At 50.6% G+C, this 12745-nt stretch overlaps 1 protein-coding gene across 1 annotated transcript in view; it reads left to right on the forward strand.

The window, feature by feature from the left end:
• The window catches only part of LOC144128798 (uncharacterized), a 38671-nt gene extending 25926 nt beyond the window's left edge, over positions 1-12745 (forward strand). Inside the window, exons 5-9 of the mRNA XM_077662514.1 lie at positions 2242-2376; positions 3693-4151; positions 6821-7153; positions 8809-9057; positions 12386-12745. Coding sequence (XP_077518640.1) covers positions 2242-2376; positions 3693-4151; positions 6821-7153; positions 8809-9057; positions 12386-12532 — 1323 coding nt within the window. The 3' untranslated portion in view covers positions 12533-12745. The remainder of the gene's footprint in view (positions 1-2241; positions 2377-3692; positions 4152-6820; positions 7154-8808; positions 9058-12385) is intronic.

A 12745-nucleotide genomic window follows, 5' to 3' on the forward strand; every position in this document is an offset into this window, starting at 1 on the left:
CACACACACGAATAACGGATAACGGATAACGGTGGCCAGCACGCTTTCTCCGCCGCCTTGGCCGCGTTGTAAAGAAAACATATATAAAGGAACGGCGAGCAGATACCACTGCTAAGCTTCGGAGGGAAACGAGAACCGCATTAAATGGAGAAAAAGCATGAACCAAATCCGTAAAACTCTCCCGGCGTCCTTGTAGAAGGGACGGCGACAAGAGCCACGACCCTCTTAATGACCAGCGACTCAGCAGTGTATACATGCGGCCAGACTCCTCTGTATGGGGTCTCCGAGGGGAGGGGGTTCGTAGAAAGAAGACGTTCACAACCTCTCCGGAACGTACGAGGCACGAGCATGTGAGAGAGGCGCTTTTCGAATTATAAAGCCGTGATTATCACCGCTACAATGAATAAGAGCTAAGTGTCGACGATGAATAAATGGGATTGAAATGTTATGTCAGCCGCATGACCACACGTGCATACGCCATTGATTTTTGAAACAGCCGCTGAAGAAATACGGCACGTCTTATTCGAACTTCGGGTATACGAAAACTGTTCGGATACTTGTCATCGTATTCGATTCATTTCGATTAATTTTGATTGTGCATTATTTGATTCGTTCAGCGAATCGAATACGAGGATGTTCGGTTCGCTGTTCGAAAATTTCGAATATTGGCACACCACTAGATATATGATTGTCCATGAACTAAAGTGCCCCAATATCGTGGCAACGACAGTAAGGCAAGTATATATCTATATATCGCCAAAAAAACATTGCAATATTTGTTTGTTCATTTTCACAACCGCCGGCATGTGGCTTTGTTTGTGACGAGAGATGGCGTTTGTTGCTGTGCGCAGCTGATTGTTCGACATTATCGTATGTACAGACATTGACAAAAGTTTACGAGATACGGGTTCGCGGAAAAAAAAATTATTTCTGTGTCAATGAATGTGTCAGGTCAATGAAAAGGAATGAAACACGGAGAGATATGCTTGCTCCATCATCTGAAATGATACCAGCTGACTGACAAGGGAGGCGACGCAGAAGTAATTCTTTCTCCGCGAATCCGCACCCTGCAAGCTTTTTTTTTTTCCATGACCGTACATACTTTACCCACCTTCTTTATAGCGAGCGGTTCAGTCTAAAAATACCAGTTACAAACAACGCGCGTGCTGCTGTGGCGATGTCTGAGTTGTGCTCCGAGGCGTCAGGCCAGCTGCTCGCTGCGCGCCACCTTTGGTTTCGAATCCAGCTGAGCATTCGAAAAGTCGTTTTCGTATATACTCTCGTTGGAGCGGCTGCTTATTCAGTTACGACTGGCAACCATGTAGTGACACACAACCTTTGGCATTACACTGATCCCCCTTCTACAGCCATTCTAGAGACCCTCCCGATAATCACCAGTATTCAGGGCCTCTCCGTAACACACCCTGACCCCTCAGGATATACCATATATACCGATTCAACACAAGCTACACGTGCAATTCATACGGGTCGGATTCCTGCGCAAATGCAGGGTGATCTACAAAAACCTCTCACCAAACTATCTCCCCACACTGTCACGCTGAGGTGGATTCCGGGTCACGCTGGAATTCCAGGCAATGAGGTAAAGGTGGCGCATTGCCTCGCCCGCCAACTTCAACACCGGGGTGCCTGGGATTCCCTGGCCTTATGCACCCACGTGGAACACTACCCTCCACTGCATGAAAAAAAATTAGATCTTCACTATGACGTTGTTAGAGGAACTCCTCGTACACTTCCTGTTCCAGACAAATCACTCACCACCACGAACTTCTTTGACGCGTACACCTAAATACACTCCGCACTCCTGCCCGACCTTATCTGTACCGTATCCGACACCACCCCGTTTGCCCGAATTGTCCCGAACCGTATGCTAATTTGGAACATTACCTTTTCTCCTGCCTCGTTGCCATTCAGTCCCCTCATTTCCCATACCCCTCTCCTCCAACGTGACGGGCTTGGCTAGCCTCGGATTAGCTGACGGATCAGTTGGCTTTGGTGATCATGGTCCATGACATCCTAGACACTTAATACTGTGTTGAATTAAGTTTCTCTCTCTCGTATATGAATTACATTTCAAACGGAAATTTTTGCGTTTGATTCGATGTAGCTTTCGCCCTTTGTTTCAGAGTCAATTTCGCCGCTATTTTGACGAGTTGATGCTTCTCTGAGATTGCCTAGAATATGCATGTTAAAAATGCTTCATGCTTGAAACTGCTCACGCAGGGCACGGTTGGCAACATCTGTCTAGGAGGTGCCAAGGACGACCAGCTGCTGGCAACAGGAGACAGCGGCTTTGTGGACAGCGACGGCTACCTTGTTCTCACGGGTCGCTCGGCGCCAAGGATAGATGGCCGCAAGGCAAGTTAACTGCGGTTTATTCGGCGCAGCAAGACCTTTGTAAACCGAACGAATTGACCCAGTGCGCAGGCCGCCCTCGATTCCCTCAAAACATGCAGCTCGTGAGCGTGCTGAAAAACCACGCGCTCAGTCATGCGCTGCCATGCTCCGCTCACAGAGAAAAAAAAAATGATGGTAGGTTTGCGTAGTTAGGCCTAATGTGAGTTAGGTGCGCTAGCAGTTCGGTTCTCCCTCCGGTTCCGGTGATCAGATCCAGTGTCCACAGATGTCATTTGTTGGGATAGCGATAATGAGTTAATATCCATATATGCGTAATTGGTCATTCTTTCCATTCATAGCTCCATGGGAGTCATCATACCCCTCCTGGAGCAGTGATGCAGCGGTGAAGCGATGCGCCACTGCTCTGCGGTGGTAGGATCTATCAACGCAAATTACAGAATGACGTTCTGCATATGGGAATTAACCCATCACGCTATCGCGCCTTGCCTTTAATGTGGAGCTTAAGTGTCCCCTCCAATTTTTTGAAGAAAGGAAATGGGGCAGTAACTGTCTCACTTCTCGGCGGACACCTCAACCGCGCCGTGAGGGAATGGAGGAAGGTGGGAAAGTCTCCACTACGGGGTGGGCGCAAGCGCCTGGATGTATGAGCGTTGTTAAATGCCTCGACGTAAAATTTATTACCACGCAAAAATAAGAAGTTCTTGAGGACGGTTGTTTACTCAACCATATATAGATGCCGCCAGCAAGCCTCTCTGAATCTCTGTGCCTGGTAGTGTTCAGGCATGAGACGTAGAGATCCAGAGAGGCTTGCTGGCGGCATCCAACACCAGGCAAAAACCGCACAATTTTACCCCATCCTCACACATCACTCAATACGGAACAAGCACTTGTACTTCGCACAGTTCAAACTAACACCCTCATCACCTCACTAATGCACTGCAATTTCGGATGCCGTGACACAGCTCACTGTTCTAACTGTCCGCAGAGACGGGGGCACACACAGGACACATTCTCTACTCATGTAACACTGCCATTACCTCGCCTTGTTACCCTTACCCTCACCCTCCTTCCTGGAGTGCTCGGCTTTCCTCGGGCTCGGCAGATGATCAGCGGGCTTTTAGCGGAGCAAGCGTTCTTTCACTGGGCCTCAGTGCTGGCCCTGAATAAAGCTTTTACCTCCTCCTCGGCTCCACCTCCTCTACACTTTTTGTGACACTGCTGCTTGCCCTAAAGCGCGGAGTTGCTGCACGTTTTTGCTCTGCGGTCAGATCGAACGTTGTCCGCTTCCACTGCGACCCACCATGCACGAAACGCAGGTGGACATAGCACAGGTCTCCAAGTGCCTCACCAGCATCCCCGCGGTAAGCGACGCAGAGGTGTGCTGGGAGCGCCTCAGCTCGCCCCAGACCACCCTGGTAGCCTTCTACTGGAGCGATGTGGCGGGCGACCTGTCCGGCGAGCTGTTCCACCCGCTTGCCTCCAAGTTACCCTGTGGCTGGATGCCGCTGCTCTTTCCCATGGGCCCCCCGCCCAAGGGCCAGCGGCCGGACAGGCGAGCGCTGCTCAGGGAGTACGCCGCCGCAATCGACAAGCTGCTCCAGTGCAAGGAGGTGAACGTGGAGCGTGGCGCACCGCTTCTGGTGGCCCTGGCCCACGCCCTCGACCTGCCCGTCGTCCACGTTGACGTGAATGCGAGCTACGCCAACCAGAAAGCGGGAAAATGCGCCACGACCGCCGCTGAAGCCGCCGCGCTTCTGGAACACATGGGATACGAGGTCAGCGCGAGGACTTTTATTGCTTATCTCATGATATAGCTTCAAGGAGTACGTAATTTGCAGCCATAACCGCGCTTTTTTTTTGCATTCTGGTGCACATCACGTGCAACTTCACGACAGTGACGACAAAAATATTATCTGTTCTTCGCGGGAACAGTTTGTACAATTGCGGATGGCTTCAGCGTGATGCCACACGAGCCGCGATGTTGGACCTGGTGTTGACAAGATTAGAAAAGCGCGTAGGATTTCGCCATGCTTCAAACATTGGTCAATTTGTGCTAGTCCCGTATATATCCTGTCTTGTGTGTGTTCTTTTCGTGCAAGTTTGTCATTTTTGAAGAGTTACACCAACTAGCCGGACATTATTTTCTACTCGTGTATATTTCGCCATGTTTCTGGTCTTAACCCGGACACTATGGCGTTGGACTTGCAACCACATGACTTCGACACCCCTTGTCGACAGAGCGACGCTGGAGTACACTTGACTCATAAGTGTGTTCGTCATGATGCAGACACGTAACTGCCACCTGCCAGCACTTAAAAGCAGAAGTTAAAAGACCAGCGCCTTCATTGTGAAAGGTGCAGTGATTTCCAAACCTAAAGGGCACTGACATTGAGTGGCAACGGCTTCCAAACCACACACTCTTTCTAGTGGACTTTGTAGTTACCTGAATAAGAGCATCATTAACTATGGACAACAGGATCACCCATAGCGTGACAGAAACATTGGTAGGAAAGAAACACCTGAAGGAAATGCTGGCGACGGAAAAGCTCCAAATTAGTGATGTGCGTTGCGGTTGCTACACTCTTGCAGGCCGCACGAAACCTTTAATCGCGATTACACAACTGGCTATTCGGAAAATCAGCGCTGCGTGGTATGCGATAATGAATGGTCACAGAAAGATTCAGTGCGTGCAGGATCCCCTTGCGGGGTCTCCCCGCACCATGCCCGTCCTGTTATTCTTCCCGCCTCTTTCCAGTCTCGATTGGCTGCAGGGGCGCCTCTGACAATAATAACGACGAAGAACACACTTTGCCGCGGAACCTTCGCATTAACTGCTAGCGCTGTGAAACTGGTGGCATAGTTCTACGTCACACTAGCTAGTGCTGCAAACAGCGCCTTGTGAACTGTGCAGTCTCCTAACAGTGAGTAGTTCACGTTGTGAGTAGTTTACGGATACTGCTGCCGGCTGTGGTCTTGCTGAAGTAATTTCAAAGATACAGCTGTGCGAGGTACACTCCTGGCGGGCCAGATGGCCTTGAGCAGGGACTGTGGGTCGAGGAGTAGGTCGCACGGGAACGTGCCGTCGCTAGTTGTCACGTGATTCAAAAGGGTGGGAACCATTGCTCATTAGCCAGTTAATTAGAAGAACTTACCGGTATAGCCCACATAAGGGATGCAAAGATTGCATCTATATGAAAACGTAACTTGTGTTGCCCTAAGCTGCAGTCTTATCGCTGTCTAAACATGCAGTTTGTAAGTATATAGTCACTTCCACTCGGACGACATTGACGGGTAAATTAAGATGCAACTCTAATGCGAGTACTGCGCGCCTCATCGCGCCTCCATCACTGTCTAAACATGCAGTTTGTAAGTATATAGTCACTTCCACTCGGACGACATTGACGGGTAAATTAAGATGCAACTCTAATGCGAGTACTGCTCGCCTCCTTTCTATTTTTCTCAAGTTCTGCTTCCCTCTCCTTTTCACGGTCTCACCATGCATCAGGTGCATTATCTGTGAGTTCTTCAATAGATAGATAAAGAGGAAGAGGGAAGACAGGGATGCCAACCAGACGGGTGTTCCGGTTGGCTACCCTGCACTGGGGAGGAGAGGACTAAAAAGGGAAAGAGAATGCGCGAGGAGCACTGTTGCAATCTGTCACTCAAAACAGTGCCTTGTAGGCCTTGAGGGCAGTCGACTCCTGTAGACGCGGTCCGAGGATCTTGTCCTCTGCTAAAGGGCGAGATCGAGGCTGTCCAGAACACAACGCAGCATATGTCTTTCGGTTGCAATAAGGCTGTCGGCCAACCCAAACATTCATGTGGAGATTCTTGGCTGATGGACTCAACTGCAGCCCTTCGAGTTGCAGTTGAGTTGAGCCGCAAGAACTGGATGTAGCGCGTCCAGTACTAATGCGTTGTGTGCTGCTGGCGTGCGCAGGCTAGAAAGCAGAGCATGCATGATATTCATCAAGGACGTGAGCACTGCTATTACTAGAAGATCTTGGACACGGTCCGGATCGTGGCTTTTGTCTGGAGCATGTCTTAGGCGTTGCGCATTGGGAGTGCGGCAATGTCACTGGCCTGCAGTGGGCGTACAATGTTTCGGTCGTGGTGGCCAAGTAATATCTGAGATAGTAAGCCCGGCGTCGCTAGATGCCGGGCTCCCTAGATTTATTACGGTTGTTGGAGGAGGCGGACACGCTGCAGTGGCACTTGGGGCCTTCCCTTCAAAGCTAACTGCCTTTTTTGAGGATCTTTGGCAGCGCGGACAAGCGCCTCCTGCCGCTAATACTTTCAGCAGGAACGAATCGGAGGGCAACTTTTAGCGGTATCTTTGATATGCAAATTCTTCATCGCTGCGTAAGGTGGAGCGCACGAGGCCTCTAATCTGCGGGCCGGTCAGCGTGCTGGACTTTAACGCAAGGGCCTCGTGGAACTGCAGGTAAGCGTCTCCGAGTTGTGCGGCGTGGCGCCGCTGCGCCTCCTGGTGGAACGTGCCTCCTGCTCGATGGTGTTGCCGGGGCCGCGCCGACTTCGGGTCTCTCTGGTGGACGCGGACACGCCGTTCGACGAGGTGGCCGGCCTGTTGGCGCACTGCTTCACCTCCAAGAACCGGCTCGACCTCACCGTTCACAACACCGAGGACCAGCACGTGCGCAGCCTGCGACACCTGTGGCCCCAGCTGCTCAGGGAGGGCGCCTCGCGGCTGGTCCGCGACGAAGAGGGCAGGCTGCTCGCAGTGGCCATCTGCTGCGACTTCGGCGTCGAGCTGACGGTCAGTGCACTTGAGACCGTTCCCGCAGTCGGCTGTGACTTGCTTCATACGACGTCTCAGTTTAGAGATACCCGCCGCATAAGTGAAATACGCTCGCGTGGGAGAATTATTATGGACGGCAAATGAGGTGATACCCTAGCCTTATGGGGAAATCTTAAGAATAATGCGTTACATCGCCAAGAATGAAACATAAAATTTGCGTTTATACCTCTAAGAGTGTAAAAAAAGGGGGACGGCATTTTGACGTGCAAGCGCGAAAAACGTGGACATATGATGTGACGCCAGTGAGACGAGCATGCCATGAGGTAGAGTGGAGAGTCATCCATCAGTTTGACTGTCTTCCAGGCCATCTTCCGTGTGTCAAGCAACCTGACTAGCGGAAAGCGCCAGGCAAAGTCGCTTTGTTTTCGAGAACTATTCTGTACCTGCAGCTTCTTGCCGGCCTCGAGAAATAGGGCGTTCGGTACCGTGAACAGCCTAATTCGGACATTGGTACAAAGTATTATTTCTTCTTGCTTTTGCTGCATATCCGCGCTAGCATTTGACAAGAACCACATGTTTACTTTAGTTGAATTAAAAAAAGTGGTGTTGCTTCCAACCTACACTCTAAACAAGAATACGCCCATGTGGGAGTAAAAAGGGAGTATGCTGTCCTATAGCGCACTCCCTTTTCCTCTAGCGCAGTCCCGAAGTATATTAAATTCCGATCACTAAATATACGGAATGGCTGTTCTTGGCAACGGAGGCATATTATCACTGCAAAGCATAATAACTTGATGTAGTTAGCAATGAGTGGCGGCTTTTAAATGCGGCACCGGAGGCCTTGAGGTCAGCAAATAGAGGAGGTTGAAACTGCGGTTAAAACCGTCGTAAGCGCTAGAATTTAGCTTGTTTTCATCGCTATACGGAGCAGTGCGCAAAGACGAAAGGACACACAACGAGATTTGAAGTCGGAATTTTGTTTCCGTTGGAAACCGTAAATGTTCCGCGTATTTTAGCGATGGAAATCTACATCATGGTTCGGGCAGCATACACTGCCCCTAAACTGCAGGGAGTGTGCTAGGGGACAGCTGACTGCTCCTACATAGGCTAATTCATGTTTACAGTGTAGTTTCGCAGTTAACCGTAATTAAACCACAGATTTTACCTTTTCAAGGTATACGGGAGGAGCACGCGCTGCTCTAGTTTTCGCTCAGTGCATTGACAATGAAAATTGGCTTTTGGGGAAACCCGACCGCGGCGGCTGCGTTTTTATGGAGGCAAAACGCTAAGGCGCCCGTGTGCTGTGCGATGTCAGTGCGCGTTAAAGATCCCCATTATTATTATTATTGGAGGAAAGGGCATGGCGCAGTAACTTCCTCACATATCTCGGTGTACACCCGAACCGCGCCGTAAGGGAAGGGATAAAGGAGGGAGTACGTGAAAAAAGAAAGGAAGAAAGAGGTGCCGTAGTGGATGGCTCCGGAATAATTTCGACCACCTGGACATCTTTAACGTGCGCTGGCATCGCACAGCACACGGGCGCCTTAGCGTTTTCGCCTCCATCGAAACGCGGCCGCCGCGGTCGGGTTCCAACCCCGGTACTTCGGATCAGTAGCCGAGCGCCCTAACTACTGAGCCACCGCAGCAGATACTCAATGCGTTGAAGGTTCCAGGCTCCCGACAACATGGCGGAGTCGTTCCTGGCCATCGCCGAGATAAACGAATCGATGGAGCGCCCCCTACGCGCGCTCGTCAACGCCCGGGGGCAGCGATTTCTGCTATTGTTCATGGTTGGCACCGGCACTGACGACCGCTGCGACAACATCGGTCTCGTCGTGCTGATGATCGCCAACTTGCTGCGTGACGCCAAGGCGCTCCGATACGACGGCGCCGCCAGCGTCAACTCACACGTGGTCACCAACGTGAGTTGAGAAATGTTGCCATCACCGATTGCACTGACTCTTGTGAGCCGAGAATTAAAGACACAGCAATGGAAAGACAAGGCCAGCCTCGACCTCTCCTGAAGCCGTTCCTTTTTTTTTTACTTTTAGCCCTAATCTACCCTCTCCCCCCCCCCCCCCAACTCCAGACACGAATGCAGAATTGACATATACTGCTAGATCTTGCCTTAGCGTGTCAACACGAGGGCAGGACTCGTGGTTTAGGCAGTTTATGTTTTAAATTGGCAAAGGATGTTAGATCTGAGTGGATGGCAGCACCGCACTGCGTTCTCTTGCTGCGGCTAACATGGTAAACGTCTGGAGCGAATATACTGCATGACTGCCCCAGCGCCATACGGACAGTTACTGAGGTAATGTACTTTTCGCTTTTCTCATTAAATTGCAGTGACATTTGTTGTTTAACCTTGCTCGATTATCGTTTGCATTGTTTTCGAAAACAACGCCACTATGCTTACAACAGCGCTACCGTCGGCTGCGCTGCTGCCGTTAAAGGGACTATGCAATGAATTAATAGTCGCTTGTAAATGTTTTCAATGCTTAGAAATGATGCTAATGAGCTAAGTATGAGTCTTCGGAACTCAGCCGGCAATTTATTATGAATTTTTAAAAACCGTGTTTTCATCGCACAGCACACGGGAGCCTTAGCGTTTTTCCTCCATAGAAACGCAGCCGCCGCGGTCGGGTGCGTTTTTATGGAGGAAAAACACTAAGGCGCCCGTGTGCTCTGCGATGTAAGTGCACGTTAAAGATCCCCAGGCGGTCGAAATTATTCCGGAGCCCTCCACTACGGAAGCTCTTTCTTCTTTCACTCCCTCCTTTATCCCTTCCCTTACGGCGCGGTTCAGGTGTCCAACGATATATGAGACAGATACTGCGCCATTTCCTTACCCCAAAAACCAATTATTTATTTATTTTAAAATTCGCGGGCCGACTGATGTACTCGTAGTGACCGATTTTGAAACTAAAATCGTGAAAAAATACGTCACTATACCCACGACGTCAGCAGACCACCACACGCTGTCATTCGCTGGAGCCACGGCAGCCACGACGTCACGGGCACACTTCCGGTAGCCGTGAAAGTCGTCTGCTCGTGCCGCCGCGCGAGCCCCTCGGGCAAGCGCGAGCCAGGTCACTGCCTTCGCGCATATGGTTTCTATTTACCTCTGCCACCTCTTTCTGTCGGGAGTTGCGGGGCCACCCGCAGTGTCTTTTTCGTCCGCAACAACAGACGACAAGCAAAAGAATCCGAAGCGCACCGCAATCCAGAAAGGCGAAGAGAGTTTTTATATAACCTCCTTGGTCCGCGTTAATGTGGTTAGGGCAGAGGAGGCCGGCGTGCCCCCTGGCGACCGCACTTTTATGAGGGACGCGCGTCTCGTTATTGCCGACCGCCGTGGTGCCGCTGAGGGCGCCACTGATGGGAGATATTGCCTGCGGAGATTATAACAGGGGGTGGGCACACTATAGGAATAGAAAGGCGACGAGTACAAAGCGGTGTTTGCTAACGACGTAAAGCCTCCCGAGGAAATGGCTGGAGGACCGACAAAGTAGTCGCCGGCTGAGTGATTGCAGCCTGTGCGAGTATTTTTACCATTGCAAGCGTCGTTGAAAATAAAGTGATTGCGACGGAATCGGTCAAGAGGTGCAGATGTCGTACTAATGTTATAACTTCCTTGAGAGAGACCGCGGAGACGCTGCCGATGCCACCGATGCTGCTGGGGCGCTGGGTGCGACAATCTGAAGTTGCAAACCGAACGTCAGAGGATGACGTGTTCATAGGCGGGGTCCAGTCCCAGACCTGCTTTATTTTTTTCTGGTGCCCCGCGTGTACGAGTTGAGGGGGGAGAGGAGGAGAGTAATTTTTAATTGTCATATCTTGGTCGTTATTGATGCTAGCTCAAACATTCTTGGCAGCCGTCGCGGTGGCCGAGTGGTTACGGCGCTCGGCTGCCGGCCCGAAAGACGCGGGTTCGATCCCGGCCGCGGCGCTCGAATTTCGATGGAGGCGAAATTCTAGAGGCCCGTGTACTGTGCGATGTCAGTGCACGTTAAAGAATCCCAGGTGGTCAAAATTTCCGGAGCCCTTCACTACGGCGTATCTCATAGCCTGAGTCGCTTTGGGACGTTAAACCCCCGTAAACCAAACCAACCGAAAATTCTTGCACTGGGGTGACGAGTGATCGAATGCCAATCTCTCGTCTGCTTTGTTATCTCAATTAATTTATTGCATAGCCCCTTTAAGAGTGGTTGCTGGTAGTTGCTTGCACCCGCGATAGGTATCGCTACTAGTTTTAGTGATAATATTTTTGAAACCAGCTTAGTGCTATCAGATGTAATTTTAATAAAACGTATGTATCTTGGTTAATGTCGGGACCATTTTTGTCAATGCACGCCGCCAGTGTGACGCGACATGCATCGTGTCCATAGATTTGCGTAGATTTCCATACAGTCACTACTGAAATTTACCAACTAGCCCAAGCCAACACCCATGGAAAAAGGAAAGAATTAACGGAGAGGCCGTTAAGTCACATTTTTTGAAGCCGGAGGTGAGGGCTCCCCATGGACGCCGTCTGAGCGCGGTCACGCATGAGCAGCCACGGCCGGTCTCGAGGGAGGCGCGCTCCCCTCGAGACCAGCCGTGGAGCAGCAGACAATGAAGCAGACGACGCCGCTGCTCGCAGCGTTATTGGCTGTGCCATCGTCCAAAAACTCCCAGTAGTCATTGCGAAAGCACGTGACTTCCGGCTCATTTTTTGTCAAGCAGCTTGGATAGAGAGAACCTCTCGTTAGCCCTCCTTCCTCAATGCTATTTCACTATTCTCAATGCCAACATCTTATTTCGATGTCAGTGCTCGCAGACGCCGACTACAATGAAAAAGAGACTATCATATGGGGAATAAAAATGTGTTAAGTCGTTCTCTTATTTTTTTTAAGCTCCGCAGCCAGGCATTCGTTTATATTGGCAAGGAGCTTTCGGTTTCCGCAAAAAAAAAAAAAACGTGAAAAGTCAGTCGACTGTCCTTGCAAATTTTTTTAAGTAATGTCTGGGCTTCAACATACAATCGCGATGTTCCCTCTTAAATTTATCTGCCTCCATGTTAGCCCCGTTCTGCGTGCCACCAGCACAAGCATTTTTCTTTTCTATTGCTTCTGGATGTCCACATTTGCATTTTATGCTGGTAAGGTAAATCTAACGGAAGGCCAAGCTGCTTATTTAGGTGTCAGTATAACGGGCGAAAATAACCCTGTCTTCACTGCCCGAGCCAGTAATCCTGCGAACCCTGCGCAGGTGATCACGCAGCGTTGGTTCCATTTCGACGTGTTCGAAGAAGCCCAAGTCGCAGACTTCGAGTACCACGGCCGCCGACCATTCGCCACTGTCCGCCCTGGAACGCTGATAACGTCAGTGTGCAGGTTCCTGGACCGTCTGACCTAGCTCATGCATCGACGCGGTTACTTCGATAAGGAGTTCTCCCGAGGATTGTGATACACATTTGTGCGACCACTTGGTTGAAGACTGCGCGACACAAGCTGAAGACTCGCGACTCAAGTGTCGACGAACGGACCCGGTTATCATGACAGCGAAATCCAAGCCGTGGAACTTGAGTTTCAATTGGTAAAATAAAAGTCTATAGTGTAATACAGCACT

The sequence above is a fragment of the Amblyomma americanum genome, chromosome 4 (assembly GCF_052857255.1).
Source record: "Amblyomma americanum isolate KBUSLIRL-KWMA chromosome 4, ASM5285725v1, whole genome shotgun sequence".
NCBI lineage: Eukaryota > Metazoa > Arthropoda > Arachnida > Ixodida > Ixodidae > Amblyomma > Amblyomma americanum.